Raw genomic sequence first — 19,412 nt, forward strand, 5'->3', positions numbered from 1 at the left:
GCTAGCCGGTGATGGACAGTGCGACAGCCCAGGATTTTCAGCCAAGTACTGCACCTACCACTTTCAGGACATGGAAAGTAAGAAAATTGTGAGTTCGGTGGTCGTGCAGGTGTCACAAAGTACATCCTCAGTGGCCATGGAGAAAGTTGGCTTTGTAGCATCATTGCAAGAACTACAATCGCGGGGAATGGTGATCGACCTGATAGCCACGGACAGACACGTTTCAATTGCCAAGACAATGAGAGAACAGTACAAAAATATAAATCACCAATTTGACGTTTGGCATCTTGCAAAATCAATCAATAAAAAATTGTCGGCTGCAGGTAAAAAAAAAGAATTGCAAGGTATTTCACAGTGGTCCAAGTCAATCAGCAACCATCTTTGGTGGAGCTCAAAAACATGTGAAGGGTCATTGGAAATTCTACTGGAAAAATGGCGGTCAGTAATGTTGCACTGTAGCAACGTACATCGATGGTCGACAAATGAGCATTTCCACAAATGTGAACATGGCCATTTGTCCACAGAGGAGGCACGGAAGAAGAAGTGGTTGATTCCTTCATCACCCACTCACAAGGCCATTGAAAAGATTGTATTTGATAAAACTATAACAAGAGATTTGAGGGGACTCACGGAATTCTGCCACACAGGAGATTTGGAGGTGTTCCACAATATGTGCCTAAAGTACAGGCCCAAAAGATTGCATTTTGGCATGGAAGGCATGATAAATCGGACTCTTCTAGCGGTCTTGGCACATAACCATAATGTTGGCCGTCAACAAAGTAGGACGACCGGAACTTTAGGGACGCTTCGCTACAATAAGGCCTTCACTAAAAGAAGTAAACAATGGGTGATCAAACCAGTGTTTGAGGATATGCAATATGAGTTTATTGAGAGACTTATCGTAGATGTCCTCGATAGGCACATACATGGAGTGGTGAACGAACCTATGCAGGGGACAACTGCATTGCCACCCAACATTGCCTCTGTTCCATGTCCACCTAAAGCAGAGCTCATTGAGAAATACACATCACGGTTTAAATGATTGTAATTTGATTGTCTGTTCTCTCGAGTCTCCTCATGTTGCAGGCCCATTGCAATTAAACCAAACAGTAATATAAATCATTTTTACAAAAATTATAGAATGTTTCCGTATTGCAAACACATGGCCGACCCATAGGGACAATAAAAAAAAAGGCACGCAGACAAGATGTCCCTAAAACTAACTGCAGCTAACTAGAAATGTGTGCTCGCTCAAAGTGAAGGTCAGCTGCTTTGATGTTTTGCTCGGGTGGCGGAACGGCCCACGACCGAATATAAGGTTCTATTGTGATTTGACCTTGACAGGCCGGGACCATCCTGAAAGACTAAGAAAAGATAATGAATAAAAGTTCAGAAACGAAACGATGAGCCACGTTCATTAGAAGAAGTAACGTCGGCAAAGAAGGAGTGGTGTTTCGGGTCTGCCCTACACAGAGACACGATGGAAAATGCAAATATAATGTAAGTAACTTTTGATGAGTTTATACCGCAATTTCATTACTATACAGTGGCTTTAAAGACGGGTTCAGTTGTACTTGTTCGTTCTATGTGGCATATTGTTTTCTACCGCGCACTATCTTGAGGAGAAACATCTGCTTTTACTGAAGCACCTCAAAACCTTCCTCTTTGCTTCTGCTTTCTCTCTCCCTCTCCCCTGCTACAACTCGTCCACTGTCTGCGACCTCGGTCCTGGGCCCTTCCACTCTCCACCTGCACTGCCTCCCTGTCAACCCCTGCACTGGGGTAGACTGTCTCAGTATCCTACAGCCCCCCCTTCCCAGCACTTGTTCTGCACTTACCTTGCACTTGCCACCAGCTGGCCCTATTTATTTATTATTTTATGCTACTTACCTTGTACTCCACTCCCCCCCCCCTCCATGCCTCGCCACGCCTTTAAACACTTGTGTACACCCAGTAGCGCTGTCCTCGCTATGAAATGAATAATTTTAATAAGGATCTGATGGTGAGACTAATTTCATTTTTTATGTTTTTAGGTACATCATTCACTACTGTCTGTGTCACGAGTACCAGACACCGGCGGACGGCTTCTACAGCCGCCAGTTGCTTCTCCGCGTGAACAACGTTACCACCCTGACCATTTTATGGGACGATCGCCAAGTACAAGTATGCCCTTACGCGGTACTAACGGTTAGATGCAACATACCTACCGTTGTGGTGGCCTAGTGCCTCGTTGTTGGAACAGCCATGCGATTATCAGTGCGACCGAAGAGCTTATTTTTATCGTAAACCAACACCCTGTGTACTGCACACGAACATCGCTTCCCTCAAGACGAACTAATTTGGATCGAGAGCAAAGAAAAATGCAAATCGCTGAATATTCTCTAAACATTTGATGTCCAATAAACGTACTTTGCCAAATGTACAATCTTGCCGTTTGCTTTTAAACCACGGTTTCACATTCCGAATTGTGGCGCTGTATTGTGAGATGCTCTAAGACCCTGTGTACAGCAAAGGACCATCGCGTTCCTCAATACGAACTTTTTGGAACGTGAGCAAATAAAAATGTAAATCGCTGAATATTCTCTAAACATTTGATGTCAAATAAATGTACTTTACCACATTTACAATCTTGCGGTTTGATTTCAAAGTACAGTTTCATATTCCGAATTGTGGCGCGCTGTATTGTGAGCTGATCTGTGTTGATTTCCGGGGTCTGTGTGGAGTCGCGTAGAAGACGCCTGGGCGCGTTTGCCTACGCAGCTCAGTCACGTCACGGATAGAGGCGGGGAATATGAATGTTTTGATAAAGTCTGTTTCAGGGGCGGGGGATTTGATTTAGTGCCGCAAAGGCAGGTGAGCCAGGTCGATGCGGCGGAATGATAGGATTATCACAAAATGGAGGCTGATTTCGAGTGCGATAATGGGCGAAAAGTCGGGTAAGGTCCATAGGAAAGTTTCCTACGATCTACCGATTTATGCTTACAAACACATGGCCGACCCGTAGGGACAATAAAAAAAAAGTCCCGGAACTCTCCTTTAAGACTACAGGTGTTGGCAGTAAACCCAATTGGTAGCAGTCTGTACCACCCAGATTTACCTGGTAGCTGTGGCTGAGCAGCCAGACTTCTCTCAAGAAGAGTTAGACAGTAAATAGAGTATACAAGATAGGTACCAAAATACAGTAGCACAAGCAAACACTGACCAGAGCTTTTGGTATCAAGTATATAATTATTTATTTAAAGACACACTTAGAAAAACTTTAGAACTCTTATTGTAAGCAAGTTCAAAAACACAGTCACTATTAATATATATACATTCCTTATTCCTTATTAGACAAGTCTTAGTTAACACCACTTATTTCCAGACAGAGGTGAGCGCTTAACTAAAGATGGCACTCCGATAAGTTAAGAAAAAGGGAGGGAAAAGGCAGAAATTAGAAACAGCACACAACACAATACTTAAGAAGCACTCAGCAAGGCAGGAAAGTCAAAGTCTACTTGTGAGCAAAAAGTTCAGAGGCCAGGCTCCCTCTTGGAGAGAGTAGAACACCAATGCGCCCAAGATCACACAGTTTAAAAGGCTTGGAGAGTCTTGCAGAGAGTTTAAAAAGGAATCAGTTCAGCTCAGAAAAGTTCAGTTAGCCAGCCTAGGGCCAACGCAAGTGGTAAGTTGAGGATTTAAGAGACACCCCACACAGACCGTTGCGAGGGAGGCAAGGCGGACACAGAACCTTGAAAGTGGAGAGAATCCTCCAGCGGGGGCAGTTGTTCCTGGCAGCAGGTGCAAGTCGCGGCGTCGTCCAGAGGAATAGATGGTCTCGACGTGGAGGAAAGCTGAAGGTCGTTGCACTGCCAGGGAAGAAACCAGCCGCAGAGTTCTCCGGTAAAAAGGTACTACCCTTTTATTCGCGGTAGTGGTAAAGCGTGGTATCCCGGTTGCCGGGGTGCTTGGCACAGGCAAGGCGGCCACGAGATGATCCAGGAAGGCCAAACGCGGGCAAACTGGTTATCCGCACCAGTCAAAGGAAGAAGACTCTTCGGGATGAAGATCTCCTCTGTCATTGGAAGAAGTGGTGAGTCGGTTCCGTAGGGCTCCACCGGTGGTGTCGTCGTTGCAGGTCGGCTCAGCTTCTCCCTCTTCTGATTCTTTGGTCCTGTGGCGACGTCTGAAGTCCCAGTCCCCAAAGCCCTGCTTTTATGCAGAAAACCCCCATTCATCAGTCCTAGCTGTCACTCAAACATGCTAAGTGGTGAGCCAGGCGGCTCACCACCACTGGGCCAATCACACAAGAGTGCGACTTGAGTTGCCGAGGCAGCTCAGTCCAGGGTGCCTAAACCCCCTCCCACACCCCCTGTGGTACCCAGACAGAGTGGCACCACTTTTGGAGGCTTCTGTGGAGAAGCCCGCCAAAACGTGGTACATAGGGCTCGACTTGGGTTGGAGTCACAGAAGCGACCACAAACGCCATTTTGGATCCGAATTCTGGCAAAAAATACCAACCAGTGAATTAATATTAAATATTTAAACCGGCGCTATGTTTGAGGCTACTTTAAAAAGTATTAGCCTCGAACAATGGGAAAATCCCATAGGAATATATTCGCGGTTGAATATAAAAAGTAGTATCCACTGCCACCAGCCAAAACTAGCTCAGGGGGGACTGGACAGTGCCCCCTCGAACAACAGACCCAGGGGCAATCAAATTGCCCCTACCAGTACGCCCACAATATGATGGTTTGTACTGGTTCTGTTCACAATTTAGGACTAGTAAAGCCAATGGTGACTTTACATGCTCTGGGAGACAGTAGTCAGTCCCAGGGTACAGAGTCTATGTTTCGGGGTCACTATGACACCCCTGTGTTACGGCACGGAGGGTGCTGTGTAACACACATACCAAAAACACATGAAGCCCTATGGAGTAAAAGACACCATAGCCCATAAAACACATACAAAGTCAAAGGATATCCCAAATCATGTCTAAGAGTGGGAGGAAAAGAGTCCCACTCTTAGCAGGAGAAAAAAAATAAACCCCAAAAATCCAGCAAAGCTGCTGGGGGACTCACTAGGTTTGGGAAATTAGCCTTAACAGAGAATTCTCCCTAACACTGAATTGCCCAAAACCAGAGCTGCATTTCCTCTCTGCACAGTGGCCCTACGCCTCCTCTTTTGTTGAGGTAGTGCATGGCCACCGTCTTGTCCGTCATTATCAGGACATTTCTCCCCTGTACTGATGGCAGGAAAGCTTTCAGCGCTAGTCTGATCGCTCTCAGCTCTAACAGGTTGATGTGTAGTCTGGACTCCGATGGAGACCAACGACCGCTGATGGTCAAGTCGTTGGCGTGGGCTCCCCACCCCGTGAGTGAGGCATCCGTGACTACTGTTATCTCCGGCCAGGGTTGCCAAAACTGTTCTCCTTTCAGAATGTTCTCCTGACAGGCCCACCACTGAAGGTCTCGAGCCACCCTGCCGGGAACCTGAAGAAGATCTGTCATTCTCCCTGAGAATTGTGACCACTGAGTCCTCAGTGCCCACTGGAGGGATCTCATTCTCAGGCGAGCCTCTGGCACTAGGAAAATGCAGGATGCCATGAGGCCTAGCAACCTCAAAAAGTCGAAGGCTGGGAGACGTTGGGCATGTTGGAACTTGGTAACCATCTGTAGAATATCTTGAGCCCTCACCTCTGGTGGCGAGGCTTTTCCCAGGGAAGTGTCATCTACCAGCTTTTTCACATTCAGAACGAATGTCATCAATGACTGAGCCAGTAATGGAGTACCACATAGTCTCACTAGTGAAAGTTCAAAGACTGTAATGAGCCATTTGAGAAATCCGCAGGAGGAAGGCATCTATCAGTGGCTCCAATTCCAAGCACTAGGGGTACATATATCCAAATGGTCTGGAAGAACAGAGACAGAATTCAACAGTATTTACTACAAAAACTAGCACTGTCCAAGTAGCACAGAAATTAAACTCATGTACTCACCCAACCAATTAAACCTGGACGCAGTTCACAAAAATATTTCAGATCAAAGGTCCCAATGCGGGGGTTTAATTCACGCCCAATGAAGAAGTCATAAATCACATTTCCTGTAAATATTTTTCAAATGAGTTAAGAGTTATCAGTGACATACCTTCAATACAGAACACGCTTACAAACATTATTAGTGTTAATTTGATGAGCTCCAAGACAAGTAAGTCAGTTGTCCCTAAGTCAATAGCTATAAATAGTTAATCACCTGGTACCATTATATATTTTGTAATTCTCATTAAAGACTGTGAAGGCTATGACAGCACTAAATTGTCCATTATGTAACACAAATGTGTACTTTCATAAAGTTGCATAACATAACAGTTGTCCAATTAGCCCTTCCCCTCACTCATTCATCTGACACTATGCATATTGCAAATTTACAACCATGACCATTTAACTTTGCAGTACTTGTTCAGTCTTTTTCTTCATTACCATTACTAGCCCACAATGTAAGGCCTGCCTTTCTAGGGACATTTTAGATGTTTGTAAATCCGTTTTGTTAAATTCCATACAGTTATATCCAAGTCTAATCTTTATTCCTGTCTCATAAGTGCCTCTTTCGTCCCTCTTTACTGGCCAGGTCTCTTAGCTGTCAGAGACAGGACAGTGAACAGCTATTTGTATTGAGTAAAGGTACAGCTCTCTGCCCCATAATTCCATTAGGGGCAACTTGGGGTCAAAGTCTGTGCCTATAAACACCTTAATCTTCTCCCAAATGGTCTAGCTGTACTCCTGCAGCAAGGGGCACGCCCAGATTATATGAAGGAAAATTTCCACATCCCCCCGCCTCTTACATTTTGGGAAAATGTATGTATATTTGCTTATATTTATTTAGCGCTTCGCCAAAGCACTGCACAAAGGTGCTGAAAGTGTGGTCACGTGCACTTTGCTCAGTTTTCTTTTTAAAATCAAATTTTATTGGCATTTTAGGTTATAACACAGAAGAACAAGTTACTTCTTACCTTGTAACGTTCTTTGGACGGGATGTTCCTCCGACGTATTCCTCATCTTAGATATCTCCTTCCAGCTCTGCTGGCCTCGGAACATTTTTTCTCTAGAGGGCGCTGCGCGTCGACGTCCTCCGAGTCGATGTCCCTCGACAGCCGCCGTATCGACGTCAACGTCATCCTGCCTATAAAGGCCGCGCGCAGCGTCCGTTGCTCAGTTCCGTTTTGTAGCCCACAATAATTCTTTCTGGACTAGACTAATCACCTTGAAGGAGCGTAAGCTGCAACAACAAGGGAAGTAGAACTGCGGGGATGGATGGGAGGGTCGATAAGGAATACGTCGGAGGAACATCCCGTCGAAATAATGTTACAAGGTAAGAAGTAACTTGTTCTTTGAAGGGATTGTGTCCTCCGACGTATTCCTCATCTTAGATAGGCTCCCATAGCAGTATTCTATTATTGGAGGAGAGAGTACTGACTTCACGCTGTCTTCTATTGATGAATAGAATGCAGTACAGCCCTTCCAAATCTAGTCTCTTGACTGGAGGAGGAATCCAAGTTGTAAAATCGTGTAAAGGTATGGACAGACGACCATGTAGCAGCCGCACAGATGTCTTTAACCGGCACACCTCTTTTGAGGGCCGATGAAGCTGCAATACCTCTGGTCGAATGAGCCCTAAGGTTTTGAGGGGGCTCTTTCCCTGCCAGTTTATAACATTCCACAATGGCTAGAATGATCCATCTGGAAATGGTCTGCTTAGTTATTGGTAACCCCAGCTTGTGACCTGTGTAACCTACAAACAGCTGGTCTGCCTGTCTTATCCTGGCTAGTCTACTGATGTAAAAACTTAAAGCCCTTCTAGGGTCTAGCCTGTGTAACCTCTCTTCCTCTTTCCCCGGATGAGGAGGAGGATAGAAAGATGGTAGGGTAATCTTCTGAGTGATATGGAATTCAGAAACCACCTTTGGGAGGAAATTAGGCTTCACTTGCAGGACAACTTTGTCTTTGTGAAAGATTGTGTGAGGGGGTTTACAAGAAAGAGCTTGTAATTCGCTCACCCTTCTAGCAGATGTAAGTGCTATTAATAAAACAGTTTTAAGGGTAAGGAATCTTAACGAACAGGAATGGAGTGGTTCGAAAGGTGTGCCCATCAGGAAAGTTAGGACTAAGTTTAAATCCCATAGGGGAACTTGGAATGGTCTTGGGGGATAAACATTGGTTAACCCCTTTAGAAACTGTATTACCAAGGGTAACTTGAAATAGGATGGTTCTTCCGCAGTGCGCTTAAAGATGGATAGCGCTGCGAGATAGCCCTTAATGGTGCCAACTTGAAGGCCTGAATTTGCCAAATATAGTAGGAAGGACAAAACCATTGGTGTACCACATGAAAAAGGGTCGATATTCTGTTCTCTACACCAGCTGCAAAATCTGTTCCAACGGCAGCGGTATAAAGACTTTGTTGCTGGCCTCCTTGCCGAAAGCAACACCTCCATAACATCATCAGGGAGGTCCCAATCCTTGTACCTCAGCCTTTCAGAAGCCAAGCGTGATGGTTGAGGGTTTTGATGTCTGGATGGAGAACCTGACCTCCCTTCTGTGAGAGTAGGTTCTCTCTGAGTGGAAGTCGAATTGGAGGACAGATGGACAAGTCTAGAAGGTCCGGGTACCACGTTCTCCTGGCCCAATCCGGGGCAATTAGGATCATGGTTCTCCGGAATTTTCTCAACCTCCTGATCATTTGAGGAATGACAGGGACCGGTGGGAACGCGTACAGAAGCGGAAACTCCCAGCCCACTATGAACGCGTCTCCCAGAGCTCCTCTCGGGGGAAATTCCCTTGAGCAGAACAGATCGCATTTCCTGTTGAGGCTGGTGGCGAACAGATCCACCTGAGGGGTTCCCCAAAGGGCGAAGATCTCTTGAAGGACTTCCTGAGCTAGCTCCCACTCGTGGGAGACTGTGCTCTGCCTGCTCAGAGCGTCCGCTGTCAAGTTCTTCTCTCCGGCTAGGTGAACTGCCGATAGAGATATTCCTTCTTGGATTGCCCAAAACCAGAGCTGCATACCCTGTCGGGAACCTGAAGATCTGTCATTCTCCCTGAGAATTGTGACCACTGAGTCCTCAGTGCCCACTGGAGGGATCTCATTCTCAGGTGAGCCTCTGGCACTAGGAAAATGCAGGATGCCATGAGGCCTAGCAACCTCAAAAAGTCGAAGGCTGGGAGACGTTGGGCATCTTGGAACTTGGTAATCATCTGTAGAATATCTTGAGCCCTCACCTCTGGTGGCGAGGCTTTTCCCAGGGAAGTGTCCAGGATCGCTCCTATGAACTGGAGTCTCTGCGATGGTATCATTTGTGACTTCTTTAAATTGAGGGAAAAGCCCAGTTTGTGAAAGGAGTGGCACACGTGATTTAGCTGGATCTGAGCTTGTTCCGAAGAAACAGCCCTGATCAACCAATCGTCCAGGTAGGGGTAGACGTGAATCCCTTCCCTCCTTAGACTTGCCGCCACTACCGACATTAACTTGGTGAAGACCCTCGGGGCGGAGGTCAGCCCAAATGGCAGCACTCGAAATTGATAGTGAGAGTTGCCAATTGCGAACCTCAGGTATTTCCTGTGTTTGAGATGGATAGGCACATGGAAATAAGCGTCCTGAAGGTCCAGAGATACCAACCAGTCCTGGAACTGAAGGGCCTGGAGGATCTGAGAAAGAGTGACCATCTTGAATTTGTCTTTCCTGAGGAATTTGTTAAATTCTCGCAAGTCCAAGATGGGTCTCAGTCCTCCATCTTTCTTTGGAATGAGAAAGTAAGGGGAGTACCAGCCCTTGTTCCTCTCCGCTACAGGTACCGGTTCTATGGCACCTTTCTCTAGCAGGTCCAAAATTTCCTGCAAGAGGAGCGGATCTGGAGCTTTCTGAGAGCTGATCCCCGGTGGATGACTCTGAGGTATGCGTAGGAAAGGCAGGCAGTAACCTTGGGCAACTGTTACCAATGCCCAAGCATCTGACGTGATAGCCTGCCATACCGCCAGATGTTGAGTCAACCTGCCTCCTACAGGTGTCCTGTGAGGGAAGTCCTCAGAGTGGTTTTGGGGCGGCTGATGCAGATGGTAAAGAGGCACCTGCTGTTGCTGCGGCTTTTGAATATCTACCCCGTCCACCTCGGGTAGTTCTTCTTTGTCCCCTTTGAGCCGGTCGTCCTCTACCTCTTCCGAATGCGGAGTAGAAGCGAAAGGACTTGCCCCTCGCAGAGGTTCCTGTGGGACAAAAAGGTGTCTGACGGGTCTCAGCGCCTAGGGATTTTGCTGCTGCTTTTGAAGTTTGCAGTTTCTCTAAACGGTCATCCGCCTTTTTCCCGAACAAAGAAGAGCCATCGAATGGCATGTTCAAGAGCCTGGCTTGCACATCTGGGGCAAAACCAGACTTTCTCAACCAAGCGAATATCCTGGTTGTTGTACTTGCCGCCATTGCTCTGCTGATACTGTCAGCCGAATCAATGCCCGTCTGGAGGGATTCGCACATAGCGTCTTTGCCGTCCTGTATGATATTCAGGAACGCATCCCTTTCTTCTCCCTCCGGGATGCAGTCAGCCGCTGTAGAAGCACACTCCCAAAGTGTATGGCTGAATCTAGCAAGGGTGCAAGTAGCATTAACAGATTTTAACGCCATGCTACATGCCGAAAAAACTTTCTTTGCCATAGCATCATATTTTTTATCGTCCCTGTCCTGTGGGACGGTAGGATAAGCCGTCTTGACATCGGTAGAAGATGCTGCCTGTACCACCAGACTTTCTGGGGATGGGTGTTTTGACAAAAACTCCGGGTCTGTAGAGGATACCCTGTATTTTGTAGACAGTTTTTTATTTACTGCCGGGACGACATCTGGGGTTTCCCAGTTCGTCATAATCTTCCTCTGAAGAGCTTTATGAAAAGGCACCACAGGATCCTCCTGTGGGCCTTTGTCAAGAATATCCGTGAGGTCATTTTGTTGGAAAGATTGTGAAGGTGCAGACCACCCAATAAACTCTGTGATCCTGGCCATTAAGGCTCTATAGGGGGTTTCAGCATGCTCCCCCGGGTCTGGCCTAGCAAACTCCACCTCAGGGGAAGTGTCTAACCCACTTGCCTCATGTAAGGAATCATGAAGATCCTTTAACCTGCGTTCTTCAGAGGAAAATTCCTCTCTAATTGGGGTTACAGGTCCCTGCAACTCAAATGTGTCTTCCTGTTCAGACAATTCACCCTCTTCCATAATTGAGGACATAGTTCTCAATTGTTCTGAACTCATAAAGGGTGTAAACCCCATTTCCAAGGCAGAGGGTGCCGAACTTGTCATAATCGGCCTCGAAAACGTCGATGGCGTCGACGCCGAAGGCTTCGAGCGTGGCATCGAAAACAAAGGCGGAGGCCTTGATGACCTCGACAGAATTGGGATTCTGCTCGACAATCTCGAAGCCATCGTCATCGAGGACCTGGGGATAGTCACTGGGTGTGTCGTAACCTTGACTTTTCTTGGCGTCGACACCGGTGTCGAAGCTGGCATCGTCGTGTGTCGAAGGTCCCTTCGACAACGGCGTCGAAGACACCGACCTCGGCGTCGACGGAACCTTCGGGGAAGATTTGGAGGTCATAGTCCTACTCGAGGGTTCGAGACGCGCTCAAGAGGTTTCCTTCGCCGGGTACTGCGACTCGCGGCGTTTTTGACCTTCGGGTCTTTCGACCAGAGCATCGCTCTCGGCAGTCTTCGAGGGGGTCGAGGCCGCTTTCTCGAAGACGCTCATCATATTTTTGCGCAATTCCTCCCATTCAGCCCGGGAACTATGTTTCGTGGGGCAAGGGATTCTCTTTGGTGAAACAGAGGAAGAGGAAGACGGAGAAGGGGATCTTCGACGTCTCCTCTTCGAGTGCTTCGATCTCGAGGAGTGATGGGACCCACTCCGAGACCTGGAGCGCGAATGGTGATGAGGAGACTAATGTCTCGACTTCGTCGACGAAGAAGAAGCTTTAAAAGTCTTACCTTTCTCCAGCTTCCCCCTACGCTCCTTCAGGGCCTTAGCTGTCATGGACATACAGTCCTCGCACTCCGAACAATGGTGTTCAGCTCCCAAACACCACAAACTCTGTGAGGGTCAGTCAGCGAGATCTTTTTCCCACAATCTCGGCATTTTTTGAAGCCAGATCGAGGAGTTGTCGGTTCCGACGAAGAAGACATCGAGTACGGATCGAATACCTCGAGGTAAATAGGTTTAACCTGACAAAACTGAGCAACGGTATTCCGAGGCACTGAGTAAGCACGGAAAAACGGAACTGAGCAACGGACGCTGCGCGCGGCCTTTATAGGCAGGATGACGTCGATACGGCGGCTGTCGAGGGACACCGACTCGGAGGACGTCGACGCGCAGCGCCCTCTAGAGAAAAATTTTTCCGAGGCCAGCAGAGCTGGAAGAAGATATCTAAGATGAGGAATACGTCGGAGGACACAATCCCTTCGAATTGCAGTTATGTATTCCTCATTAACCCAAACAATAAAACGTCCATGCTGTGAGCCACCTATTATCACCTCCCTCCTTCCAAACGGACCACAGGACCTCAAACACTAGATGGAGCAGGTCTCTCCTCGGGATGTGGGTTTTGGGAACCCATTACCACTCGTCCAACGTGACCGGGGCCAGTACCTCATTGTCCATTTCCACCCATTGTTTCCCTGGACCTGGATTGAAATGATCCACCAGGACTCTCAGTGGGACGTTTCGTAGTACGTTGCTAGATCGAGGAATCCCACTCCCCCCTCTTCTTCTGGCCTAGTTAAATGTCTCCTAGGAGATCCTATGTTTCTTCCCCGCCCAAAGAAAGCGCAACATAGTTTGCTCTACCTCCATTAACTAAAGACATGGACATGGGCACTGGTAGCATCTGGAATAGGAATAAAAACTTGGGGAGAACCACCATCTTTATAGAATTCAGATGCGCCACCCACGATAACCGCAACCCTGCCCATCTCTCCATGTCTCGCTTCACTGCCAACCAAAGGGGGAGAAAGTTGCTGGCGAAGAAATCCCTCGGGCATTGTGTCGCCTGAATCCCCAAGTAGCAATACATTTCCCTCTGCACCTAAAAAGGAAGCACCTTTGGGCGACGGCCCAATGCCACAGGTCCTGCGCCTCCTTGGACAGTGCTGGGGACCTGGTTCCGCCCTGTTTCCTGATGTAAAACATGGTGGTGGTGTTGTCGGTGAAGATCCTCACCACCTTGCCCTTGAGGGACGGAAGGAAGGACCTGAGGGCCCAAAACACTGCACGGAGCTCCAGGACGTTGATATGTAAAGATTTCTCCGTCGGGAGCCAAAGGCCCCTTGCGTGTAGATTTTCGGTGTGCGCTCCCCACCCTTCCAGGGAGGCATCCGTGGTCACTGTCTCCTGGTGGGCTGGGGTCTGGAAGTCCATGCCCGCCGTCAGATGCGCGCGGGTGTCCCACCACCGGATCGCTCGTCGGAAACTCTCGTCGAGTGTGATCCTTTCCTCGAAGCTGCCCGTCGTTTGGATCCAGCGCGCGTCCAGGAACTCCTGCAACGGGCGCATCCGGAGCCTGCACATGGGAATGAGGTAGATGCAGGAAGACATCATTCCGAGGAGGGACTTGATGGACCTCACCTTGGCCGCGTCGGCCACCAACATCCGTTGCACCTTGCCCAGGATGGTCCTGGTCCTCTCCTCCGACGGGGAGGCCAGAAGGGACACTGTGTTGAGCCTCGCTCCCAGAAACAGAGCGTCTTGCGCGGGTACCAGGTGGGATTTGGCGTAGTTCACGGAGAATCCCAGGTCCGTGAGAAGTTGGACGGTCCTTGCCGTGTAAACCACGGCGAGCTCCCTCGTCTTGGCTCCCTCGTCTTGGCTCGGATGAGCCAGTCGTCCAGGTAGGGGTAGACGTGGATCCCCTCGCGGCGCAGCTGCGCCGCCACCGGTGCGAGGCACTTGGTGAACACCCTGGGTGCCGACCGTAGACCGAAGGGGAGGGCTTTGAACTGGTAATGACGCCCTTGGACCACAAACCTGAGGAATTTTCGGTGCCCTTTTAGGATGGGAATATGGAAGTAGGCATCCTCCAAATCCAACGACGACAGGAAGTCTCCTTCCTCCAGCTGACCCAGGACGTGCTGGAGGGTGACCATCCGAAACTTTTGCGCCTTGATGAACTTGTTCAGACGTCGCAGGTCCAGGATGGGGCGCCATCCCCCCGTCTTCTTCACGAGGAAGTATCTCGAGTACACTCCGGAGCCCCGAAGCCTCTTTGGGACGAGTTCGATGGCGCCCTTCCTGAGCATCGCCTTTACCTCCAGGAGAAGTTGAGGGACGTGAAGTTCTTTCCTGGCCACGGGGGGGACGCGTGGACACCTTCTTTGAAACTCGAGCGCGTGGCCCCGGGCCAAGGCGTCCAGCACCCAACGGTCGGTGGAGATGGACTCCCACACGCTGACGAAGCTCGCCAGCCGGCCTCCCACCGGGGTGCTTCGGTGGGGGCCCGACCCCACGGTCGGTTCAATCCTGCTTGGACGAGGCTTTGCCGCCTCGACCTCCTTGGCGACGACGGCGGAGTCCGCCAGACTTGCCTCGTCATCTGTAGGCCTCCTGAGACGACGAGCGGGCCGCTTGACGGTAGGTGGAGAAACCGCCGCCGGAACCTTTGGAGGCGCCCTTGCCTCCGCTGCTCCGAAAGGGCGTCCGTCGTTGCTGCAGAACTCCCAGGGCCCGGGCCGTCTCAGTGTCCGCTTTAATGGCCTGAAGGGAATCGTCCACTGTTTTGCCAAACAGGTTGTTCCCATCGAAGGGCATGTCCAGGACTCTGGTCTGAACGTCTTGACGGAAGTCCGTAGCCTTGAGCCATCCACGCCGCCTAAGGCAAACGCCGTTGCCCAACTGGCGGAACCCAGTGTCGGCAATGTCCGTCGCAACGGTAATGGCATGGTCCGAAGCCACCTCACCTTCCTGCAGGATCTCCAGGGCCTCTGTCCTCTTGTCGTCCGGCAGGAAGTCCAGCAGGGGAGCCAGTTTGTACCAGAGCTCCCTGTCGTAGCGGGCCACGATAGCCAAGGCGTTGGCCGCTTTAATCGTCGTCGCTGCCGACGAGATGACTCTGCGTCCCATAGCGTCCAATTTCTTTCCCTCACCGTCCGGTGGGGAAGTCGATGTGGAGGCCGCACCCCCCCCCCGCCTTCTTCCTGGCCGCCGCGGAGACGACGGAGTCCGGGGTAGGCTGCGCCCGGAGGCACAGGGGGGCCGTGTCCGGGACCCGGTACTTCTTCTCGTACCGGTCTCTTCTAGCTGGTGTCGTGGAAGGGTTCTTGAGGAGGGTGAGGCCCTCATCCCAAATGTCGTCCAATAGAGGCACTGAGAGGAACGTCTTCCTCTTGGCCTCGCGCCGCTGATAAAGGAAACCTTCCTTCTTCTTCTCCTCAGGGCAGAGTTGAAAAAGCTCGGATGCCCTGGAGATCATGGAGTGGAACGATCCAATCTCGTCGGGCGGAGAAGCCCTGGTGGGAGGCGACGACGGTACATCCTCGTCGTATACCTCGTCGTCCGTACCCGTCGCTGCCGTGTCAGTCCCCGTATCATCCCCTCGGGTGGACGGGGAGGAGGGCTCGAAGGGGCGCGACGGCTGAAAAGGAGGCGGAGGGTGGATCCTTCTTTTCTTGGTAGGGGGAACACCAGAAGGTCCCGGTTCTGGGTCCCCCGACGGGAGAGGTTCCGTCGGCAACGGTAGTCTCGTCCTTATCTCTGAGCATAAGGACTGTATAGCCAACAAAATGGCCGCCGAGTTGTCTCGCGGCGCTCGCAGAGGGGAATCCGACGGGCGATCAGGGACCCCGTCGGTACCCTCGACGATGTCGTCGTCACCTGCGTCGGGATCCATCCCGACGGGTCGGTCTTCTTCCACGCCGAGGCCGTGGCTTAAGACTTCGACCAGCTCCTCCTCCGAGGTTGAGGCCGAATCTACGACGACGCCCTGCCCCCCTTTTTCTTCCCCACGGGGGATTTCACGGGGGTCCTATCGATGGGCACAAAAGATGACTCCCTCCGAGGTGGCAGGGAGACTCTGAGCCCCGAGGTCGCCACCACTGGTGTAGCCTGCCCAGGCTGAGCCAGGGCCGCCGCGACAGTTTCGATAGAGGGCTTGGCCGGATGGATTAAGGCCTTCACCACCTTAGGTGCGCTCACCGCCTTATCCTTGAGGGGGGGACACCGCCTCGCTCCCCCTCCGATGGGGCCTTCGAGCTCGACCGGGGCCTCTCCAGGAGCTTCGCCGGGTGCTCGGCCTTCCTCTTACCCGACCCAGAGCGTTGGCTCGTGGTTGATGGTGCCGGGGAGGGTGCGCCCTGCCTGGCGACCGTAGAGCCCGACCGTTCGGCGCTCCCGGTGCCAGCGGACTCGCGGTGCTTGGCCTTATGTTGGACCCCCGTCGCCGGGGCGTCCTCAAAGGACTTAGAAGACCGCTCAGATTTCTTCTTCTTCTCGCCGGACGGGCTCTTCCCTTCTAGCCAGTTGGCGAGACGTTGATGGCGGTCCTTCATGGTCCGCTCCGACATGTTGCCGCAAAACGCACAGTCCTTCTCCACGTGCGTCTTGTCCTCATGTAGGCAGTAGAGACAAAAGGAGTGTTCGTCCTCCTTGAAGACGTTCTGCAGCTGGCATCCAGGGCAGACCCTGAACAGCTTTCCGGGCGTCGAGCTTCCCTTCTCCTGGGCCATGACCGGGCCTGAGAAACTTCTGGAGTCCTCCAAAAGCGTAGCTCGACGAATCTTCACCCTTGAGGGGCGCAGACGAATCCGACACGGGTCCCCGTTGATCGGATAGTGAGTCGGTGGAGCTTGAGGCTCTTTTGACCGAAAAAACGAAGTTTTTGAGAAAAAAAACGTGAAAAAATAGCACTAACGCTCGAGAGCAATAGCACGAGGATCCCAACACATGAACCTGCGGTAAAAATCAGAAGATGGCTGCCAGAGGCGGTGCTTAGGTAGAGGGCAGTCATTGGCTGTGGTCAGTATGACGCAGAGACCAGTGATTGGTTATTGCTACGAAAGACAGATCAGAAACGAAACTGATACTGGTTTTTTCTTTACCGAGGATTCCCAGCCTGACGACGGGGAATATTCATGAGCATGTGAATCCATGCCAGACCCCATGCTGGAGAACTAAGACTTCTTCAGCATTGGATCTTTCATAGATTCACATGTTGAAACATTGAAGGTTAAACTTCAGCATAAATAGCTTTAGTTTAGTTTACTTGCTTGTATAGCGCACCTAACCCTAGGGTATCTGGGCGCTTTTACTTGAATATATAACAGGTTGTTTGTTACATAGTGATAATGACAGCAATGTACAGTCATCGCAATAATAATAACAATGACAGTAATAAGAGTTGGAGGAAGCTAGAAGGCAGCTGACTAGGGTTACCTATAGGAGCCATACCTTGTCTAACAGGAAAGTGAGGTACAGTAATACACATAGACCTATTCATATATGAAAATAAAGACCTTCGAAGGCAGACACACATATCAAGGCAAACGTCCTTATGAGGCACAAGGCATTTTTATTGAAGCTTAGAGAAGAGCCATGATTTTACTTTGTGTCTGAAAGACTGGAAGGGTGATTCAGCTCTTAGCGCTGGGGGCAGAGAGTTCCATGTCTTAGCCGCCAACACTGGGAATCTCGTCCCACCGGTTTTGTGCAGCTTGAATTTGGGCACGTTAAGGAAGTGTAGGTAGTTGGCTCTAGTAGGTCTGGAAGAATACTTTCTAGAGAATCTTTCTACTAGATATTTGGGGGCCAAACTGAGAGACATCTGTGGGCAATATTAGGGTCCTAAATGTAATCCTTTCTTGTATAGGTAACCAGTTAGTGTTACTTCTATCTTGTGAAATGTGCTAAGAACGGGGAATGTTTAGAGCTGATCTAAGGGTGTTATTTTGTAACACTTGTAGCCTGTTTAAATTTCGCTTACTAGTACCCAAGTACAGAGTGTTGCTATAGTCCAGTTTGGAGAGTATGAGAGCTCTCGCCAGAGTAATACAACTGTTGGTGGACAGGAAGGGTCTACAAGCGTTTATCAGTTTGGACGTGTAGTCTGTCGCTGAGGATGTTGCATTTACTTGCCTGGATAAGGAGAGGGTGGAATCCAGGTAGACTCCTAGAGCTTTGGCATCTTTGGACACAATGATCGTGTCCCCATCTATGTTGAAAGAGTAGTATTGCGGATCTAGTTTATTAAGTCGCTGCCTGGAGCCGATGAGAAGGAGCCCGGTCTTGTCATCGTTGAGACAAAGACTGTGCTTGGCCATCCAAGCTTCAATTCGGAGTTCAATTTTATTTAGGAGGATTGAGTCTTTAGCAGAGGAGCCTGAGAGAATGATGAGAATTGGCCTACCGTCCGCGTAGTTTGTGTATGGGACGCCCAAGTCGTCTAGGTGGTCAAACAGAAGCTTTGTGAAAATGTTGTAGAGGGTTGGGGATACGCATGAGCTCTGAGGCACTCCACATGTGATTGGAGAGGAGTCGGCTGAAGCTGCAGGAGTGAAGACTCATCGTTCTGTCAGAGAGAAAGGATTGGACCCAGCCACCGGCTTTGGGGGAGAAGGCGGCTGCTGAGGTCAGATGTGTGGTTAGAATGTTATGGTCAACTAAATCAAACCCTACTGATAAGTAAGAGGGCTAAGGCAAGATTTCCTTCATCACCGATTTCATCCATCTGGATTTTCAGGTCCAAGAGGGCTGTCTCAGTACCATGTCTAAGTCTAAACCCAGACTGCCTGAGACCCAGAACATTGTTGTCTTCAAGGTGGTTCTGAATTTGGAAATAGGCTGCTTTATCGAGAATTTTCAAGAGGAAAGGAACCGTTGTTATAGGTTTATAGTTGGTTGGGATGCTCGGGTCGAGATTGGGTCTTTTGATTAGAGGCATGACTCATGCACCTTTAAGATTTTTTGGGCCCGATCAGGAAGCGAATGAGGAGTTAATGAAGGACGTGATGAAGGGTGCAAATTCCTTTACGCCCTCCATTATAATTGAGGCTGGGCAGATGTCGCCCTGACATCTGGAAGGTTTTAGGCTAGCAATGATGGCTTCTACCTCTTCGGTAGTGACTGAGGAGAATTCAAATGGGCTGCAGGATTTAGAAGGAGGGTGGGATTCTTTAGATTTGGTGCTGGGTGCAAGGCTGGGATTTGTAGCCTCTATTTTTTCTTGTAGTAATGCAGTTTTGTCGAGAAGGCCCTTTTGGATGTTCCAGGAGGCATCTTTTTTTACACAAGTCCGGTACGGGACTAGGTGACTCCAACTCTTTAAGGAAACAATGCAACTGCAGTAATATAGCGACACAGTAGCGGGGCCAGCCTGACTCAAAACTAGCTCGTTTTATACGTTGGTAATGTGCCTTAGGAAAAAAAGC

General features: G+C 49.8%; 1 protein-coding gene across 1 annotated transcript in view; it reads right to left on the minus strand.

The window, feature by feature from the left end:
* LBR (lamin B receptor) overlaps positions 1-19,412 on the minus strand; it is a 1,228,970-nt gene that overhangs the window by 403,279 nt on the left and 806,279 nt on the right. Inside the window, exon 9 of the mRNA XM_069608704.1 lies at positions 5,978-6,081. Coding sequence (XP_069464805.1) covers positions 5,978-6,081 — 104 coding nt within the window. The remainder of the gene's footprint in view (positions 1-5,977; positions 6,082-19,412) is intronic.

Source organism: Ambystoma mexicanum, chromosome 4q (genome assembly GCF_040938575.1).
Source record: "Ambystoma mexicanum isolate Mex_15411 chromosome 4q, UKY_AmexF1_1, whole genome shotgun sequence".
NCBI classification, from domain to species: domain Eukaryota; kingdom Metazoa; phylum Chordata; class Amphibia; order Caudata; family Ambystomatidae; genus Ambystoma; species Ambystoma mexicanum.